Genomic DNA, 20,631 nt, shown 5'->3' on the forward strand with positions numbered 1-20,631 from the left:
TATGTTTGATTAGTTTCCCCCACCACCATTGTTGATGAAAGCCCATTTTGCTGTGATGATATCAGAATCAATGGTGTTGATAGTCAACGGGAACGGGAAGCCTGTGTAATTCGCTGTTCATTGTCTTGGTCACTCAGCATGGCGTGCAGGAACCTGGTGTCCAGCAACATGGGGATCAGGTTTCGGGTACCACTGCAAAAGCTGCACCCTCTGTCCCGCGCCATACACCACCGCTACTCGGGGAGCACAAACCCTCAGCGGCCTCCTCATCGCACGGCAGCTCGCTATTTCACCTCCATGTCTCGACTGCCCATGCGGCCACCCAAACCTCACTCGGGGGGCCGAAGTCACCAACAGCAGCGCAACTTCTGGGTGGCCCGCCTCGCTGCTCGGCTGCTCAAACTGAGATACATACTGCTGGGCACAGCAGTGGGTGGAGGGTATACGGCTAAAAAGGTTTGTATTAGTCAATATTTACCATTTATCATGATCTAATTCAGTTATATTCCGTCCCCGCTGTAGTTGCAGACAGTAGCTTATTATAATACTAAAGCAAAACCTGTCTCTTAATTAACAATAAGCTTGTTCTTTTGTCTCCAGACGTATGAAGAGTGGAAAGACATGTTGCCTGACTTTAGTGAATACAACTGGGTCATCCCTGATTTTGTCTGGGAATTGAGTGAACAAATTGATCTGGGTAAGTTGAAAACTGTGTATCTAACATGTTCTTCTAGTGGCGTCAGGACCCGAAGTCTCCACCACCTGACCTGTAACCTTGTGTCATTATAGATAAACTGGCCAAAGCTCTACCAGAAATTGAAGAAATAGCCAAACTACTACCCGACATCGACAAAATAGGGGAGAATTTCACTTTCCTGAAGAGCCTCCTCTCCCCCGGTGAGTAGAGAAAATACCTGCACACGTCTTTATGAAATCATTTCATATTACTGATAAAAGACCCTGTGCAGGAATTGGTGTCCAGTTCAAGTAATTATACTAAAATATAACTGCCTTTCACATCTGTAGTGACCTTCTTGCGTAATGCTTGCGGTGTTACATTATTCTCTCATGCAAACAAGGGTTGGGGTATGGTTGATACGGCCTTATATGCCACCGAGACCACAAGAGAAATTGATTGATGCAACTAAGTCAATAGTGTCAGTTGTGACAGAAGGTGAGAAATTACCTTTCTTTATCCTTCTATTAGCTGTTCTCAGCTCCAACCTTTCTGCAGCCCTCTGACATGCCTTATGCAATTCTGGCTCTTTAGTTTTTCAGGTTTTATTTTTTCCTCTGTCAAATATGATGGATTAAAACCCACAGACCGACAAATAACTGTTTATTCAAATACGAAGTAGAGCACACTCCTTTAGTTGTTATCAGTTCATTAAGTTAAATAAATTTTTTTGTTCTTCATTTCTGAATATTTATTTAAACGTCACTAAACTGTGTTGCCTCATTATATTTACAAGTTATATTCTTTTCTAATGATCCTAGAATATAACTCAGATTAAATGCCTTCTCTACAAAAGGAATGGCTATGTTTTGTCTCAAAATACAATCAGACCAAACATAGAAAAGAAATAGTAAAAGAAAATGATGCAGCATTAGCAGATAAATGATAATTTCATGCTTGAAAAAAATGTCGATGAATTTAGCAGAATCCCTTTAACCAGACGTGTACAGATGTGCACAACTTTTGCAGAGCTTTCAAGTGTGACCTGAATGCGTATACGACGATGCAGCTTTCATGAACAATCATTGATGACTTGCATTGTGATTTTTCATGATCAATTAGAAAAGACCAAATTGTGTTGCAATGGAATCCATCACATAATATCATTCAAACGCAATCCAGGCGTTCCAGAGGTACTGATTTCTTCACAGCTTCTCATTAAGTGGCCTCTTCACTTGAAGCTCTGGCACAGCTGTGGCTTTGTTTTTATTAAACACTGTATGGCTGTGTCCCTGCTTTGACCGGCATCCCTCTGCTTCTCTCTTTTTTTTATGATTTTTTATGTTGTGTTGTTCTTCCACTCTCCTCCTTCCCCACCCTCATGTCCTCCGCAGCATTTTTCACAGGTGTGAGTTTGGGTAGTGAAGTCAAAGGAGCTTCTGGTCTGCATCTGTTAGGTGTGTAAACCCTGTACACTCAGTAGCACTGCCCGTACCCCTCTCTTACTTCCCGCCTCTTGTTTCGACCTCCGTCTTGATGCCACATGGCTCCGATTAGTACAACAGGCAGAGCGTCTCCCACAGACGTTGGCGAGAAGGTTGCAGACCAGTGCAGCTGTCAGCCACAAACATACTTCCTGCAGTTAGATGTGCACCACGAGAAGGTTTGAAACATTTTAGGGGAGTGTGCTGATTAATGCAGACTCGATTGCTTTATCAGTGTCGGACATTTTTGTTGATGAATCTGTAAAAGACTACTCGCTCTTCCAAAGTGTCTCAGGGTGCTCAACACCTCATTAGTCAACAGGAGAAAAACGGGTCCTGACGGGCTCTCAAATGCAGTTTTATTGTGTTTGCTTGTAGTTTGTGCCCCTCTTTCCTTTACTCCTTAACCTGAATGTCTTTTGGCTGTTCTTTATCCTCTCTGTGTGGTTTTTGCTTCCTTTGACTTCCACCCTTTCTCTCACCTGGCCTTTATGGGGGCTCCGCTGTATTTGATTTCACTCTCATTGCTAATCTTCGGGGCGATCTCTTTCTGCTATGAAGTCTTGGTAATTGCAGATGTTTGGAAAATGCACACAACAAAGCATTTATGTTAATGTGCTAATGGGAATATTGAATACATTTGACAAATTCATTTGAACATGGACTTGCCAGGCTGGACGGGGCCACTCCTCTGGGCGTGAGTCATAAAAACAGCAAAGGAGTGTCCCTGCTCTTTTCATACCTTTGAGCGGCGACACAAAATACTTTCTCATGTTTGATTTACATACTTTTGTGTATTTGGTATACTTCTTTCTGTGGTTGCTACAGTCGACCATGTACATCACACAATAATATCAACATCTGTGAATCCCTGATTTATATGACTTGATAGACTTTGATTTTTGCACGGTAATGACTGCATGTTGATTTACTTAATCTAAATATACATTGTTCTGTCAAGGTGTCCATGTCTTTCTACAACCGTTTGAATAGAATATTTTCTAATGATCCTAACTGTGAATTTGATTTTCTTTTTTTATTGTTGGTGTTGGATTGTTTATTTTGAGAGCCTCTCTGAAGTTTTTGAAATCAATTTCAGTGCTCTGTGTCCATGTGTACACCTCCATCAAACCACCTACTGTGTCTTGAGCTTTCTGTTATTACAGTAAATAATCAGTAGAATCAGTGTCATAATTGTACAAATTATGAAGCTGTGTTTTGTATTGTTTACGTACTTGTCAATCCAAATATTCTAAATGTTCTGCTTTTACTTATTCCACTTTTTACAAAGAAGAAAAAAAACATTTTTATGATAACATGTATGGAAAAGTAAATCTGGCTATCACAGTTGGTTTTATCCATATCAGTGGCACATTTTCCAAACATTTGATTGTTTATTTATCTAATCATAGGCATGCTTTACTAGATCTGTCCTTTCTAACTGTAAACCTGTTATCTCTTCAGCTTGTTCCTGATCAGTCTGCAATAGTCTTGTACTTCCATCACTTTATTTGGGGTTTTTATGTCTCCTCTGGTAGAAACTTCAGGCGACTCGCCACTAAAAGCTACAGATTCCTCCACTGCAGCCTCACACGATGTCAGTGACAAGCAGTACAAAAAGGCAAGTACTCCTCAGCTTGTGCTCCCTGCACCTCCACAGCTTCGTCTCACTCGGCTCATGTCTGCAGCTTCACTACTTTTCACCTCAGTTGTAGAAACTGAGATCTGTTTAGTCAAAGTGTTCATGAGTAACATTATGATTTTACTGTAGGAAGAGTAAAAAGAGCCAGAAACGGTGAGTTCCTAGGCATCTTATATAATGCTGTTGCATTGTAAATGCTAAAATTTGGCACTTTGTGTTCACACAAACTACTCTGACTTTTCATTGCCTATATGTACTTTGTATTCAATTGTTTGGGAACATGTTTTCATTCTGTGAGCTCTTCTGAATGTGAAAAGACATTTTCGTACTCGGCTATCAGCCTTTTTCTAAGAAAAGCATTTTCGTCCCTGGCAAGTTGCTCCATATATTGTGAAAAGGTATTCTTTATCACACAGGAGTTTACTGCATGATGTTAAGTGTGATAAGTTATTTCATACTCCCACAGAGATGCCTTACTATTTTATTTGTAATCCCAAGCCTCATTCATGGACAAAGTCATTGCGTTTAGCTTTTTTACTGGGTGAAATTCTTGGACAAAGCACTTCATGTGCACATTTTCCCCCTTTGTGTGTCCTGTTCAAATCTTTGTTCATTTTGTGTTTCATTCTGCTTATTCTCTTTTCTCCATGTTAATTTCCACATGTGTTTTCAAACTGTATAGTTTCAACAGCAAATAAGATTAAGGTTTGACAAGGGATGTATTTTAAATGATTTTTCCTTCCCTGTGCTCTGCAGTCATGGTCTTCAACATGAACAGGTTGATGTTCCTTTTCAAACTGATTTGAGCACATTTCATGTGTACATTTTGCAGAGTGAAAAAGGAAAAAAAAAAACCTGAACAAAATGAAACTAAACTGTCATGTTGGGAAACCCTGAGCTCAAGCAGATTTCAGCTTCCATTCACTATGCTTTGTGCTTTGCAGCTGTAGATGCCAGCGCTTGCTTTGCTTATTCAATCATCATCTTCAGCATCATCAGGGAAGCTGCCTAACATCATGTTGCAGCACACTGACGCAAACATCAGAACTTGTTTTGTTTTAATAGAATACTGGAAAATAGTTAACCTGTTCTTGTAATTCTCAATTATGACCATCGGTTACAGTGTTTTGAGACGTTACTCTGTGTGGTTAATTGAGACTGGTGCACGATGGTGAGGAAAGACACTTGCTGAGACGTACTGGTTGGCTTGATGCTTGTGGCCAGATGATCAAAGCCAAAGACGTTTGATCTTTTTGAATCGTATAGTTTGTCATGTGTACAACTGTTCCGGAGCAGCACTGCTCGCTCGTTTCCTCTGTCGTAGTCCTGGGATCCGGTGCAGCGCCGGCCGATGTGGCTGGTTGTTGTTTTTGTTGCTCCGCCTACTTCTTTCTCACTATGACGTACCCCAGCAGGGTCTGCTTGGGGAGCTCATTCTTATTCAGCAGCAGATCCAGCGGCATGAGGAGGAAGTCCGACGGGCCGCCGCGGCCCATAGCGCACCTCCCCCACCGCCAGAGCCTGCTCCCAGTCCACCTCCGAACCCCAGCCCCCCTCAACAGAAAAGAAAGGTGAAGGTCCCACCCCACTTAGATCCGCCCCATCCCACCAGCGGCTTTCTATGAGATTACTGCTAAAACAGTGGAGGAGGTCAATTCTATCTATTTCATTGATGTGAGCCGTCCTGAAATTGTTGGAGTAACTTGATACCAGGATGAAAAGCCACGTTTCACTTGAGTTCGACTGAAAGTTTTCGGCCTGTTGGACCTCTGACTACAGCCAGTGATACTGAAGTGTGCTCTGCTGAATGCTTTCACACACCCAGCAGTGACGTTCAGATGTACCACGGGGTGTGTTTGGCGGTAGATGGGGACGATGGGATTCCTGTGAAGTGACAGGATTTTCAGCTGGTGTAAAGTAGCTCAAACTAACATCAAAGAAGAATTGATCAGGGTCTTTTTCAGTGATTGGATTAAAATCATTACGCTTTTTTAAAGGATTCACTTCAAGATTCTCTCACGACAAAAATGATTCCTGATTGACCATGAGGCACTGCATGGCGAAGTTACTTATAAAGCACCATTCAGAAATTCGATTAAGCAAGGTGCCTCACAGGAATGTGAAAATACATGGAAATAAAACATGAAATTAAGAATCAACAGGACCAGTACACACGGCAGCTAAGAGCCAACAAAATAAATCTTATCCACAATAATTGTTTCCATTATATTGTCTATGTTACCAATACAATCCCTTTATGTATATCCAAAATGATCTGCTGCTATTTGAATGCAATCTTTTTTTAGCTTGCAATTTCAGGAATAAAACCAAACTCCACTGAATGTAGATTAAATCCTCGTGCATATGACCTTTTCCTTTAATTCAAACCACAAAATTGCTCCGCAAATGCAGTTAATTTATCAAACCTCCCGTTCAGATAATCCGCACTGTTCATTCACTTTAGTGCGTCCTCTACGTTATTCGACAGTGATCTCCACTTGCCACTTCCGTCGTCCATCAGGCAGGTTGTTTTCTTTGCCCCCGGGACTGGAGAGGAGACGTGGAGGAGCTTTGTAGCGTGGACTCAGAGATGCAGTGTTTAGCTCAGCTCAGCTCCACTCTTGGTGGACATAAGCATGGCATGGAGTTGAGTGGCACCCTGCTGCATGGTGTGAACTGCAGTTTTTGAAAATACCGTGAATAAACATATCTTTTATTCTCAAGAAAAGTATATAGCTTGATTAACAGTCATGTATAGCGCAAGCTCATTCTGAATTATTTCAATGCCTCATCATTAATGACAAATTCAATATACTCTTTGTTACATATGGCTAAATGCTAACTCATAGGACATTCACATGACTTCATATTTATAGCGTCTGTTAGCTTTAGAACTAGTTTTTTGGTAAAGTAACGTGGTTTCTCTTTAAAACATTATTTTTCTTCTGCTGCCACTGTCATTCGTTTGTGTACACTCTGTCTTCTGCTGTCTGTCCTGCTTCTCATCCTAACAATCACATTCCAAGTGTGTGAAATCTTTCGCCAATGGAGGTTTGCCAAATCATGAACTGATAGGCTGTCAAGGCTGCAATTCTTCTGTGATTAATTTTACAGGGTTCATTCTGATATGTGCCTGTTTGAGAATCATAGCTTGTTGATTGAAGCTGAGTAATCCAAAAATGCGATGTCTGTCCCTGAAGTGTTGATTTCCTCCCTTCATGGATCAATTTGATTTTCAACTCTGGTTCTCTTTGTAATACAATTTGCACGTGTTGAACTTCTGAAGTGCTGTTGGGTTTTGATTCCTCTGAAATTGTACTGCACCACTAATGGGAAGCCCTTACTTTCAACACGTATCATAAGGACTAACGCATCCTGTTGCTGTTGTTTTCCTTTCTTTCCACTATGATATGTAGTCGTCTGACAAAGAAAGGGTCGACCAGCTTCAGGAAGAGCTGCTACGTACTCAGGTACAGTGGGACTTTTCTTTCCTCCGTCTAATATCCATATTAAAAAAAAGTTTAACCTCCAAATCTTTACGTCAGAGCTATGTTTTTTGGTGCCTTTCCATTAAATATTATGGCTTTCGAAATGCAATAAATTTGATTTGAGAGTCAAATAGTTCAAATCTTTCTACTATCCAAAGATTTAGTTCAGTGCACACATTATGTACTTTGGACAATGGATGCTGGTTCACCATCAGTAGGTTTTGGGCAAATTAAAAAAAACAAGACAAGGTTCTGTTGAAGGTGTTCGTTTGATTGCTCTGTTTCTCTTTTAGCTAAAATATCAGCGCATGTTGGAGAGGCTGGAGAAAGAAAATAAGGAGTTGAGGAAGGTTGTGCTGCAAAAAGATGACAAGGGGATCCACCAAAGGAAAGTGAAGGTGAGCAGCCTCTTCACCTTCTTCTGTGAAGCTGCACATTGTATGAACTGACCAGTCATGTGGTTTACCCGTTTCATGAAGTGGGCAATCTGCTTTGTGCCGCTCATGAAATAACTTTCACAAATCAGTTGTAACATAACACAAATGCACATTAATTCAGTGATTTACACTAACAGAGCAAGATTTGTGTTTATAAATGGGTTTTAGTTATTGTCCTGTCATTTCAAGCTGTAAAATTCTGATTGTAATGTGTAGATGCATATTATGGGTATTGATTATGGTCCCGACTTCTTCTCCAGAAATCCCTCATTGACTTGTACTCTGAAGTCCTGGATATCTTGTCTGACTATGACTCCAACTACAACACCCAGGACCACTTACCCAGGGTAAGGAACAAAGTTGTGAAAAATAGTGTCACTCGGATTTCATTTGTCTGTTGATTCCTTCAATTATGATGACATAATTTAGTTGTTGTTGTTGTGCTGCAAGCCATCTAGAAAGATCCACATTTGAAAAGTGCTCCTTTGTTTATTCTGGTGAAAGACATGGCATCTTGAAATACATTAATTCTATAGGAGGTTTCTACTCCGTTAAACCTGCACTCGCATGTGTTAAGTTTCTTTTGGTTCTGCTTGGTTTAGTTTCATGTATATATCCTGTTTCGATTATAGAATCTATTTAAGCGATTCTGCTCTGACCCTCTTTGTGATGTTGTGTTTTAGGTGGTGGTGGTTGGTGACCAGAGTGCTGGAAAGACCAGCGTGCTTGAGATGATTGCTCAGGCCAGAATCTTTCCGAGGGGCTCTGGAGAAATGATGACGCGCTCTCCGGTTAAGGTGTGTCTATATTCAACTTTTCAATTCGCCTTTATTTATATAGCACGACATACAACAGTCATTTCTCGGTGCTTTTAAAAGAGAAAAACCCAACAAATGGGTATTAAATTACAGCAGACATTTTTTTTTCTCAACAAGGATTGTATTTACTGCTTTTAAATAATACATTTATGTTGTTTTGTAATGTGGAATTACCACATTTTTTCTATATTTCTTTCTTACAAAAGTCCTGTTCCCCTCCAGGTGACACTAAGTGAAGGCCCACACCATGTGGCCATGTTTAAGGACAGTGGCCGAGAATTTGACCTCACGAAAGAGGAGGATGTAAGCGACACAGCCTCAATTCAGAGCAGATGAAGTAAAAAACGACTTTCTCCTCATTGCCTCTTCACACCATTGTATATTGTTTTTTTCCCCCTGCAGCTGGCCGCTCTGAGACACGAGATTGAGCTGAGAATGAGGAAGAGTGTGAAAGAGGGGCAGACGGTCAGCTCTGAGGTTGGACAAAGTTCGGTCATTCAGACTCTTTATAAAAACTTGTTGAAAGTTCATGTCATCCAACAGTGAAGTCCATGTTTTCTCCTTCAGACAATATCTTTGAGTGTCAAAGGCCCGGGAATCCAGAGAATGGTACTTGTTGACTTACCAGGTGTTATCAGTGTGAGTACACATCCTTTATTATTGCCAAATTGTTTTTGTAAGCTCTTCACATGTGTGTGAAATTTAATTTTTAAACGATATATATACCGCATACGTTCCAGTTTCATCTAGAGTAGTCCAGACGGGTAAACTATTACTAAAATAAACTTTAAATTTACATTTGAAAAGTTTTCATTGTTGTGGTACATAATGTACATGATGAAATTGTCTATATTTTTGCAACATCAAACAGCACTGAAAATGACTACAAAGTCCATTTTAATTAAATCTTCTGGTGCAAAATACAATGAACTGTCAAGAAAAACCTCTGTGGTCGGAGGTTGTACTGTGTATATGTTGTCTAAATGAATGTGTGCCTTTGGCAGACGGTGACCGCCGGCATGGCTTCAGACACAAAAGAAACCATCTTCAGTATCAGCAAGGCTTACATGCAAAACCCCAATGCAATCATCCTCTGCATCCAAGGTGAGCCTCCAACACTGCTATTTACAACAACGTGAACTCCCCTGTGCGAGGCAGGTGATCTGTTTGAGCGCTGACCTTCCCTCTCCTCTTCTAGATGGCAGCGTGGACGCAGAGCGGAGTATTGTGACAGACTTGGTGAGCCAGATGGACCCTCAGGGGAAGAGGACCATCTTCGTTCTTACCAAAGTGGACTTGGCTGAGAAGAATCTCGCCAGCCCAAGCAGAGTAAGAAATAACCCTGGAAAGTGCTCCAGATATTTTGATTTATAAGTAATTGACTAGCTGTGCAAATATACTTTGACTTCATCACAAGTCTTAGGATGAAAACGTTCTTTTTCATTACACATTGAAATACTGCATTGTTACCATTTTCTATTTTTCATTTGCAAAGTGTAAAGTCATATTGATTCCTTATTAAAAGAAAAACACATAAATCGTGAGCATTTATCTATTAGGAAGACTTTAAAAAAAAATTCACTTAAAAGCCGTACTTGCACATTTCCTCGTACCAGTTGGTGTTGGTCACAGTAAGAGAAGCAATTCCCAGTGTTCCACAAGAGGGCGCTCAGATCCCATGATTAAATAATAACGTCAGTCTGAACTGCAGTCAAAGAGGAGTCTCACAGAACATTTCAGTATCTTGAGTCTTATTTGTGTTCTCCTTCAGATCCAACAAATAGTGGAAGGAAAGCTGTTTCCCATGAAAGCTCTGGGCTACTTTGCTGTTGTCACAGGAAAAGGTAACGTCTAACACTAAACATTCTTGTGTGCTCCAGTTAGGATAACTTTGAAATAGATGATTTACAACCTGAGGGTTACATGGAATTCTTGTGCCTCTAAGAGACGAGGTGCAAAGATGACTATTCCTCGGGTTCTGTTTATTTTTATTCTTCCTACTTAACCTTCCTCTGCCGCTGGTATTTTGGCCCGGCACTAGTCGAGCATGTACACACAAAGCACATCAAAGTGTGAGAACATTCGTGAATGGTGTGCTATGATTTTTATTAGCGATACGGCTTAGCGTTTCTCAAAAAAAATTGAGAAAAACTGTGGATAATATTCCATTCAAAGTGGATGGGAACCGAGTGAAAAACTGAAAAAAATCCTCACTTTTCAATGCCAGCTGATGTCGCCATACTTTCAACCAGAGACTTGATTTTAATTTCAAAACATTGCCGTGTCTGTCCTCACCACATCTTTTTCCATATCTTACCAATTTTATTCTGTGAGCCTTTAAGTTTGATAAAGTTCTCAGCCTTTTGTGGAGTTTTACATGGGTGTGTATGTGGGCAGTTGGAGTGGAGGGGGATTAAGTTAGTGGAAGAAGCTGTCACCCCCCCCAAAAAAAAGAAGTCTTTTTCTCGTCGTTACGGCCACATTTCCTCCTCAACGTCATCAAATTATACAAGAAACCGTCGCTACAGGTCTTGTGCTTTGAACGAGGGACTATATTTGTCTGTTTAAAAAAACTTCTCTTGAAAAAAAAGCCTTAGTTCACAGCAAGTGCCAGATTTTCTGTCATCAACTCCAATGTACAGTGAGGATCATCGGTATTTGAACACCCTGCGATTTTGCAAGTTCTCCCTCTTAGAAATGATGGACGGGTCTGAAATTTACATTGTACTGCAGGTACTGTAGGAGACGGAAGCTTAAAAAAATCAGGAAATCATATTGTTTGATTTTTAACTAATTTATTTGCATTTAATTGCTGCACATAAGTATTTGAACACCTGCCAATCAGCAAGAATCCTGGCTCTCCAAAGACCCGTTAGTCTGCCTTTAAAAAGTCCACCTCTCCTCCACTTAAATGAACTAATTCACTCTAAATTAGTAGAACCTTTTCCAGCTCGTTTAAGACTCCTGTCCGCCCCAACACTCAGTCAGACTGCAACAAGTACCATGGGCAAGACCACAAAGCTGTCAAGACACCAGAGGCTGGAAAGAGTGACAGGTCAAGTACCAAGTGCCTTGGTGAAAATAGCTCAACTGATGGAGCAATTGTTAGAAAATGGAAGAGGCTAAAGATGACTGGCAGGGTTCATCCCAATTGTCCCTCCTGAGCACACTTCTCACACCACAATGACTTTCATGACACTGAGTGTTGCAAAAGTCTCCCGAAGTGGAGGGGGGGGTCTCCTCTCTCTCTCTCTCTCTCTCTCACACTCACACTCACACACACACACACACACACACACACACACACACACACACACACACACACACACACACACACACACACACACACACACACACACACACACACACACACACACACACACACACACACACACACACACTATTATTGCTCGGTAGTGTGCTTTTTAATGCTTTTTAATTGTAATGATGTGCAGCCGGAGGCAGGCAGAAAAGTTTTCCTCTGGAATTTTCTTGTTTGTCTTTGTCCTCTGTCACAAAATTGTGTGTGTAATCACATTTATTGAAATGTTATGGTTAACTAGTTTGTTGTTGATTTGTATCAAATCTCTATTGACTCATATTTTGTACTGTGACTGTTAATCCAGGAAGCACTGGTGAAAGCATAGATGCCATTAAAGACTATGAGGAAGACTTTTTCCAGAACTCTAGATTACTGAGGTAAGTTACACATTCAACTCGTTTTAATTCGAGAGCTAATGATTTATGTCGGAGCCTCTAAAAAAACAACACTGTGTTTGTAACTAGGGACGGCATGCTGAAGGCCCACCAGGTAACAACCAAGAACTTGAGTCTGGCCGTGTCCGACTGCTTCTGGAAGATGGTCCGAGAGTCTGTGGAGCAGCAAGCCGATGTTTTTAAAGGTGTGACTGACCTTGATGACTCGCGTCTAAACCCAGCAGGACTCCTGTCATAATGATGTAAAATGATTCAGCCAGTATCGTAGGTGTCGGCTCTCCCCAGTGTTTCACTAGACTTGAGGTGAATAGATATTGTTGAATATTCTTTGTTTATTATCAGGAGAACAGGCGATGATCTCTGACTCCTGAGTATCTCCATATTGGTCTTCAGGCCATCCTGTCACACTTCTGTCTTGCCTTCTAACCACAATTAGTCGAGACAATCACAAGCCCACTGCTAACAGCATCTATGATTTATTGCCATGAGACTGCAGTTCCCACTGGCCCATTGTGTTGCGTATTGATCCAGATCCCATCAGATCACACGCAGCCGGCTTCCATACTCCATTCATGGCGCCACTGCGGCTCCACATAGCAGCAATTACCCTAATCTCCACTGTGGTTAGGGAGCTGCAAGAAGGGACGGCAAGCCTGGTGTCCTTCTGTCTGTGTCTCCACGTCTGTGTGCTTATATGAGAGTGAAAACTCTTATTTCTGATAGATTGTATGTGATTGGCCCCGTTGCTTCTCCTCTTCAGGGACCAGTTAAGACAGAGAGTGTGCACTGTCCTCACCTGCTTTTTATTAAAGGATGGACACTATTACCAATGTGAAAGCTGCCTTTACATCATGCCCAGTGGAAACAGTGTGTGTGTGTGTGTATGTGTGTGTGTGGGACTACAGCCTGTTGATTATATTAAAATTGCTGTTTGATTAAAATAAAACAATGAAAACATGTGGAAATCAAGTTTGAGCCGTGTACGCACACTTAACCTAATGCCTTTTAGAATCATTGTAACTTTATCTTGTATCATTGTTTCAGTTGTTTGAGCCAAGTATTAATTACTGTTGTTCCTCTACTCCTCAGCTTCACGATTCAACCTGGAGACGGAATGGAAGAATAACTACCCTCGTTTGAGAGAACTTGACAGGGTAAGAGAAAAGGACCGACATTCTATTGGGCTCCTGCTCTGACTAAATCACCGATAAATCACTGGCGCTGCACAACACATGCAAGCAGATTGTAAAACATTTCAATGTTTATTTCAACAATATATTTGAAGTGATTAAGAGTCTAAAATATCTGTAATATGCAGTCATTAACCTTGTCCTCAGTTCACCACTGCAATTTGTGAAAAGACGAACAAGCACATCACTGGTATTTGATCATGATGAAGGTAAAACAGATGTTTCTGTTTTTTCACCCCAGAATGAACTCTATGAAAAGGCCAAAAATGAAATCTTGGACGAAGTCATCAGTTTAAGCCAAGTGACTCCTCAACATTGGTAAGTTAATGAGCTCATACCCTGCATTAATTGTTTCAAAACAACATCAGTATGATGGCCTTGGTGAGGTTGGACACGTCTTAGTCTTAACCCAAAGTCAGTTCGATCATGTATTTGCAGCTGGTCGAGCGTTCAGCCATCCATGATTATGCAGATTTTTCATTTTCCCCAAGACAAACTGCAGTTCTTACTCTTTCTGTGTTTGTGGGAGTAAATGTACAGTTAGACCTTTTTACAACGAGGAAATCTTCACTTAAATTAGATGTATGCATGTTGTTTGTAGCCGTCCCCGATGTGCGTGCCGTCACTTGTTCCTGATCGATAGTCTGATGAATGGCCCAGAGACGGGAACAGGGGTGGCCCTGTTAGCCAGCCAGCACAATTGGAGTCGGTGCTTATTGACAGTGAGGAGTGCTAGCTGGAACAAAAGGAGAACTTAATGAAATATGAACGTGTGTTTATGATTAATGAGAGAGGTTCAGCACTGCTCTGATCTCAGGGGTCCCTGAGACTCAGGGGGACTTGGTTTTGTTTCATAGTCGCTGCCGTGAGAGGGAGAGACAGAGGGGCTCTGTTGATGTCCAACAGTATCGTACCTTCATTTGGTTCCGGTTGCATTCAAGCGGCACTTTTGTGACGCGATCAAACCGCCTGGAAAACATCACGCAATTACACCAGCTGCTTGTCTGGGGTGCTGCATCCCGAAACAAACACTGACCAGAGAGGACGTCAAGAAGAAACACGGCTCATTGATTGGGTCGGACCAAAAGCATAAGTCCCGCTGCTATAGCTCATGCTAATTAACTGGTGGCTAATGGGTAGCCACAAACAACCACAATACACAGTCTTCAGTCCAGATATCAATGAGCGCTTTTCTCACTACTACTTCCTCACTACTCCATGTCTGCCTGCAAGATATTTTCCAACTTTTTCTTTCTGCATCTAATTCCAGCAGTTGGCTTTGATTGTTTACTACCCAATATGCATTGCACCGTACGCCACGTCGTCTCACCCTGCCTGCTGGAGAGGTTGTTTGTAAATGAATAAAGACCTAGTGTTTAAAAGGGACCAGAGATCGCTTGTTTGATCGCTTTATTGCTTCAAAGTTCTGGGGAGTGTTTGAGGCACCCAAACGAATCGGTCTTTCCCTGAAACGTCCTGCAGAGAACTGTGGTCCAGATCAAACGGGAACATTCCAAAGCACCCACAGTGTATGTTGGTCCGGTTGCAGGAGTTCTGTTCTGCCTATTCTGTAAGAAATACCGCGGTTTTTCAGCCAAGAAACTCATCTTTCTGTCTAAGACACTGTGAGACACAACAATTGTATTACACAGTGACTTGGATAAGTAATTTTAATCTGATTACTGGTTTGGAAATAGTAATGCGTAAGATTACTAGTTACTGTAAAAAAGTGGCCATATTAAAATAACACGTTACTGGCACCACTGGTCATATTTACATGTAAATATTTGTGTTCATTGCAGGGAAGCAATTCTGCAGAAGAAGCTGTGGGAGCGGGTTTCCACACACGTCATTGAGAACATTTATCTCCCTGCTGCCCAAACAGCAGACTCTGGAACGTTTAACACAACTGTAGATATCAAGCTCAAGCAGTGGACTGACAAGCAGCTGCCACACAAAGCATTGGAGGTAATATGGACTGTTTATACTACTGGCCAAATTCTAATTCAGTTTGTTGAAATAAAGTGTTGAATATTACATAATATAAAGTCTGGTTGAGGTTGTTCATGGTTTAGTTATTTGTTTTGGGTTTTTTTTGAGTTGAAGCCAAGTTTTCAAATCAAACAAATAAATTACATATATTTGTTTTTGCATGTCTCTACTTATTGCTACTGTTATTGTTGACCACCACCTCTTGGCTTCATGTCATTTCCGTGCTTTTTTCCCTATTAGGTGGCCTGGGAGACATTGCAGGAAGAGTTTGCCCGCTTCATGGCTGAATACCGAGGCAAAGACCAGGATGACATTTTTGACAAGCTGAAGGAGGCTGTGAAGGACGAGAGCATCAAAAGGCACAAGTGGAATGAGAGAGCCATGGACAGCCTGGTAAACGCACCATAAATCTACACGCCCTGGCGACAAGGACACAAACAAAAAGCAGTTGTAGTCGACTTAGTGAAAGTTGACATGATTTCCTGATAATTATATATAAAAAAAAACATGCTAACAGATACAAAGAAACCCTGATTGGAACTGAATTATTTGGGGGCGGGGATAGACATATCCGCTACTGCTAGTTTAGAGATATATATATATATAAGGTTGGGCAATGTGGCCAAGTTATCTCACGATTGTTTTGTAATTAAATTGCGATTTATTTTCAGAACTCTTTTTGATTTTTGAGATCAATTGATTTTTGCAAGTTTCTGAATAGTGCAACCAAACCCTTTTCTGATCTGAAACATAGTCCCAACAGAAAAAAAAGTAAAAGACAATTTCGGCCAAAGAACCTTTCTGAGCATATTTTAATTTACATAGTTTGTGCAATTTTGCCAACACAGTCAAGTAACGTAAACATACTAAGCGGTAAATAACAACAATCTGATAAAGCGCACTCTTGCAAAATAAAAACTAACCTGTGCCTGGCTTTTGAGGTTGATTTCACATGAAAGCTACATTTTAAATTAGAAGGCAACATTTCTAATAATATTAATGGACTTATTTCGAATGGGAAAAATATGAATATCAACTGGTATTAAGTAAGGCAATTCTCCAAAACATTATTTAAGTCATTTCAAAAGGATTTAAGTATAACGAAACACTAAATGGTCTATAGAAAAGAGTCCTAAAAGTAGCGGGGAGAAGTATAACTTATTAAATCCCACCCCTTCTCCATAAATAATTAATATGTGATAACACTATTATAGTAAGGATAATTATCGCTTTAAAATGTATGAATAAATTACATATTTTTTTTAATGATATATCATATATAATATATAGAATAATGTACAACCATGGTTATGGAATAATATTATTGGAAAATAACAGGATGTCTGCTCATTTTAGGATAGTTGTCTGTAGTTTACTGTGGTATTTGCAAACAGACCAGCTGACAGTTTTGCTGGAGCCCAGGAGAAGTCATCTATACACCCCTCCTTACTAAAACTAGCTTTAGCAGCCAAAATACTGCCTGCGAATTCAGCCTCCTCCACTGAGTGCACCCGGAGAACTGAATCGGTTCTACAGACGATTCTACGATCTCTCTGCTTTGTCAGCTCGTCAACACGTTCTAATCCTTCACAGTCTAATGTCGCCATATCGCATAGACATCATAGCACTTAAAATATCCTGCAATTAAACTGCTGTCCATTCGTTCTTGCTCCTTGTCTGGTTGTGACAGAGGGTGATCCAGCACAATGCCCTTGAAGACCGATCCATCACAGACAAGCCTCAGTGGGACGCAGCGATCCAGTTCATGGAAGAAACCTTAAATTCGCGTCTCAAAGACAGTAAGTTGGCTGTGAAAACTTGACACGTTGTCACTCATCTCCCATGAGGTGGACGTGTAAAAACATTAACACAACTCCATATAACTTGTTTTCAATATTGTCAGCACAGATAATAGAAGGTTTCACTTCACAGATATTACTGTAAAACTCTCTGATTGTTTCCTCGCAGTAAAACTGAATTCTGAGCCTGTGACACTGAAGACAGCAAGTTCTTGCTTTGCTCCACAGTTTCTTCCATGTCTGTCCTCATCTGCTGCTATTTGAATTACACATGTCTACTAATATGGATGTAATTGCAGTGCAGACAGTATTAGTAGTTTTCTGTGATGCTCCATGTTAAACAGTCCTGTTTGATAAAGATGATGTCATCTATATATACAATCATACATACATCATGCATCACAGTCTCATTTAGTTTTTCTCTCTTTGTCTTTTCCTTTCCTCTCTTCCTGCAGCTGATTCAGTAATAAGAGACATGGTTGGCCCAGACTGGAAAGAGAGGTGGATGAACTGGAAGAACCGTACACCAGAACAGGTCAGAACTGCAATACTGTTTATTGGAAAAGTCAAATCCTCTTATGAGATATCGGGTATTTTGGCAACAGTTTTCTTTTATGGCTCAGAACTTTTCTTTTCTTTCACCTTGTAGCACATTCGTAATGAAACAAAAAATGAACTTGAGCGCCTGCTCAAGCTGCACGATGACCACACAGCTTACTTGGCCAACGACGAAGTGACGACAGTCAGAAAGAACCTGGAGGGACGATCAGTAGAAGTCGACCCCGTGCTGGTGAGATTGAAATATATGAGAAATAAGCTCCGTGCATTTTTCTTACTATTAATGAGCTGTTGAAATGCTTCACTCCTCTCCAGATCAAGGACACGTGGCATCAGCTGTACCGTCGACACTTCTTGCAGAGAGCGTTGGCCCACTGCAGTCTCTGCAAACGAGGCTTCTACTACTATCAGAGACACTTTGTCGACTCCGAGGTAAAACAAAAGGACGAGGGTTTGTCCTCATTTCAAGACTTGTGTCGCCTGGATTCAAGGTCACTGTGGGAAAAATGTTGACTTTTTCCTTTTCCCAGCTGGAGTGCAATGACGTGGTTCTGTTCTGGAGAATCCAGAGGATGCTCGTCATCACAGCCAACACTTTACGACAACAGCTCACCAACAATGAAGGTGAGGAGAGAAGACTTGGACTGTTGTTTTCAACCAACCTTCACATGTGGGTCAGCTGTGCTTTACCTGTCAGGCTGGAGAGAATTGTGCAGTGGTCATTTAGTAGACTGTGGCCATAATGTTTACATGTACAGTCATTTTCTGCAGATTAATTATCATAATTACCCAGATAGACATGCGTGGGCAGGGACAGTCCAGCTCACACAGACACAGCAGATTCTGAATGGAGCTCCTATGTTCCAGTATTCAAATGGCTGAAAATCAATGAAAAGCTGGATTTGGGGGAATAAACTTTAATTAGACTAAGAAGACCCATATAAAAGTGTTGAAAAGTTAGATGATATAACCCCTTTAAGTCTTTGTATTCGATCAACACACCTTGATATGTCCGTGTCAACTGGGCTCTGTTTCAACGTTTTTGAAGTACTCTGAATGAAATATAGGTATATGAAGTTTTAAAATCATATATTAGATATTCGTCACGACACAATGTGAGTCGTAAAGCTGGTCATTTTAGATAAGATTTATAAAATATTTACCATTATCATAATTATTGGCACGTCAATTCAATAAAAGAACACTTTAGCATGTCAGCTAGTCAGATTAGTTTGAGGTTGCTTTAAGATAATGAAGTAATCAACATATTTTTTGGAGAACTGTATCGCCGCCACTGTGGTCGATGATATAGTTTACCGAAGCTCCCATTTCCATCCAGATGTTCAATATTTACCTGATGACAAATGTTTTTAAAAGAGAAGCGTTATGAAATCAGACGGTTCCTGTTCAATGTGTCTTAAATGATGAAAAGATCAAATGCATTGTTGTGAGATAAAACATTGATTGTGGTTGTATGATTGTTCCCTCTGTGTGTGATTGTATAATAACTTCCTTAGTGCGCCGGTTGGAAAAGAATGTGAAGGAGGTGCTGGATGACTTTGGTGAAGACACAGAGAAGAAGACTCAGCTCATTACTGGCCGAAGAGTCCAGCTGGCTGAAGATCTCAGTAAGACACCAAGACCCTGCAGAAAGCTTATCCACTCAGTCTGGAATTAAAATCCACGAGAAGACACATTGATCACATTTTGAATTTGCTCATTTGTTGTCCAAAATAGTGAACGACACCAAAAGCTAACGTGCCTTTAATACATCAATAATGTGGCGTTAAATAGAATCTTTATAGCAGGTCTCAAAGCCGCCAGAAGGGGGCAGGCGTGCTTCACACATTTCTAGAGTTTCATCCCAAAGTGCAAGAGTTGATTTAGCACATCGAGCTGATTGTACAAGCAACTTAAATTGACTTGGATGTCAAGTAGTCGGCTGCTTTTCACAAGTTGTTCTCTTTAGAGAGGATTCACTTCATTCCAGAGATTGGGGACTTGAGTCATGTGACTTGGACTGAAGTCGACTCGGGTCTCTGTTTTGATGAATTGTGACTTGACTTGGATGTTAAAGACTCGGGACTAGAGACACGACTACTTGAATGATTTGAGTGTTGTTCATTTTGCAGTTTGGATTTAAATATAAAAATACACATATTTCCTGATATGAGCGCAGGCTGAGAATAGCAGAGTTACGATTGGATGAATAGCGTAATAGTGTAAGGTAAATCAGGATCACTGGGACACTTTATATCCACACTCGGATGAAGATGCAGAGTAGAGGATCAGCAACAGGTGCAGAGGTAAAATAAAGTTAACTACTAATGCTGTGTGTGTGACAGACAGACACTCGGTGGATTATTCTTGTTCTTGCACCAGATTGGTGCCAATTACTGGCTTGTTTACATCCATCAGCTGGTCGCTTCTTTGTAGATACTTTTTTCTGTCCAGCCCTTCAGTGTGTATATATATATATTGTTTTACCATTTGACCCGTAAATATTTATATTTCCTTGTGCATATTAGTATTTACTTATTTCATATTGTATTCTTGTATGACATGCTGTCATCTAGTCTGATCATTTCAAGCAAAACCTGCGTTGCCTGTGAGATTGACAGGTTTTCATGCTGCATGTTCATTTTCTCCTGCAGTGAAAATGGAATCAAGCGCTGAAAAACTGCAAATTTGGTTAGAACTTGTGCCTAATTAAGTAAAGTTGATTGAACCTTGTTTTAGATGGACTCAACCAGATGTTCTCTATCTTTTTGACCTCTGTACTGGGAGCACTGGGCCAAAGTGGCCCGGGGTCCATTTAAATACAGTATAA

General features: G+C 40.7%; 1 protein-coding gene across 2 annotated transcripts in view; it reads left to right on the forward strand.

Annotated features, from left to right (window-relative positions):
• Window positions 1-20,631, forward strand: part of opa1 (OPA1 mitochondrial dynamin like GTPase) — a 28,528-nt gene that overhangs the window by 1,069 nt on the left and 6,828 nt on the right. Inside the window, exons 2-29 of one of the 2 annotated variants that reach the window (XM_080506917.1) lie at window positions 138-456; window positions 601-697; window positions 790-897; window positions 2,071-2,133; window positions 3,699-3,781; window positions 5,218-5,373; window positions 7,219-7,272; window positions 7,584-7,688; window positions 7,988-8,074; window positions 8,411-8,524; window positions 8,768-8,848; window positions 8,948-9,022; window positions 9,113-9,184; window positions 9,550-9,649; window positions 9,744-9,874; window positions 10,317-10,389; window positions 12,172-12,244; window positions 12,332-12,447; window positions 13,352-13,416; window positions 13,694-13,770; window positions 15,255-15,420; window positions 15,685-15,837; window positions 17,135-17,243; window positions 17,699-17,778; window positions 17,893-18,033; window positions 18,117-18,233; window positions 18,332-18,425; window positions 19,319-19,429. In XM_080506917.1, the coding sequence (XP_080363043.1) occupies window positions 138-456; window positions 601-697; window positions 790-897; window positions 2,071-2,133; window positions 3,699-3,781; window positions 5,218-5,373; window positions 7,219-7,272; window positions 7,584-7,688; window positions 7,988-8,074; window positions 8,411-8,524; window positions 8,768-8,848; window positions 8,948-9,022; window positions 9,113-9,184; window positions 9,550-9,649; window positions 9,744-9,874; window positions 10,317-10,389; window positions 12,172-12,244; window positions 12,332-12,447; window positions 13,352-13,416; window positions 13,694-13,770; window positions 15,255-15,420; window positions 15,685-15,837; window positions 17,135-17,243; window positions 17,699-17,778; window positions 17,893-18,033; window positions 18,117-18,233; window positions 18,332-18,425; window positions 19,319-19,429 (3,020 nt within the window). The remainder of the gene's footprint in view (window positions 1-137; window positions 457-600; window positions 698-789; window positions 898-2,070; window positions 2,134-3,698; window positions 3,782-5,217; window positions 5,374-7,218; window positions 7,273-7,583; window positions 7,689-7,987; window positions 8,075-8,410; window positions 8,525-8,767; window positions 8,849-8,947; window positions 9,023-9,112; window positions 9,185-9,549; window positions 9,650-9,743; window positions 9,875-10,316; window positions 10,390-12,171; window positions 12,245-12,331; window positions 12,448-13,351; window positions 13,417-13,693; window positions 13,771-15,254; window positions 15,421-15,684; window positions 15,838-17,134; window positions 17,244-17,698; window positions 17,779-17,892; window positions 18,034-18,116; window positions 18,234-18,331; window positions 18,426-19,318; window positions 19,430-20,631) is intronic. The other variant, XM_080506918.1, reaches the window with a different exon arrangement.

The sequence above is a fragment of the Blennius ocellaris genome, assembly GCF_963422515.1.
Source record: "Blennius ocellaris genome assembly, chromosome: 12".
NCBI classification, from domain to species: Eukaryota; Metazoa; Chordata; class Actinopteri; order Blenniiformes; family Blenniidae; genus Blennius; species Blennius ocellaris.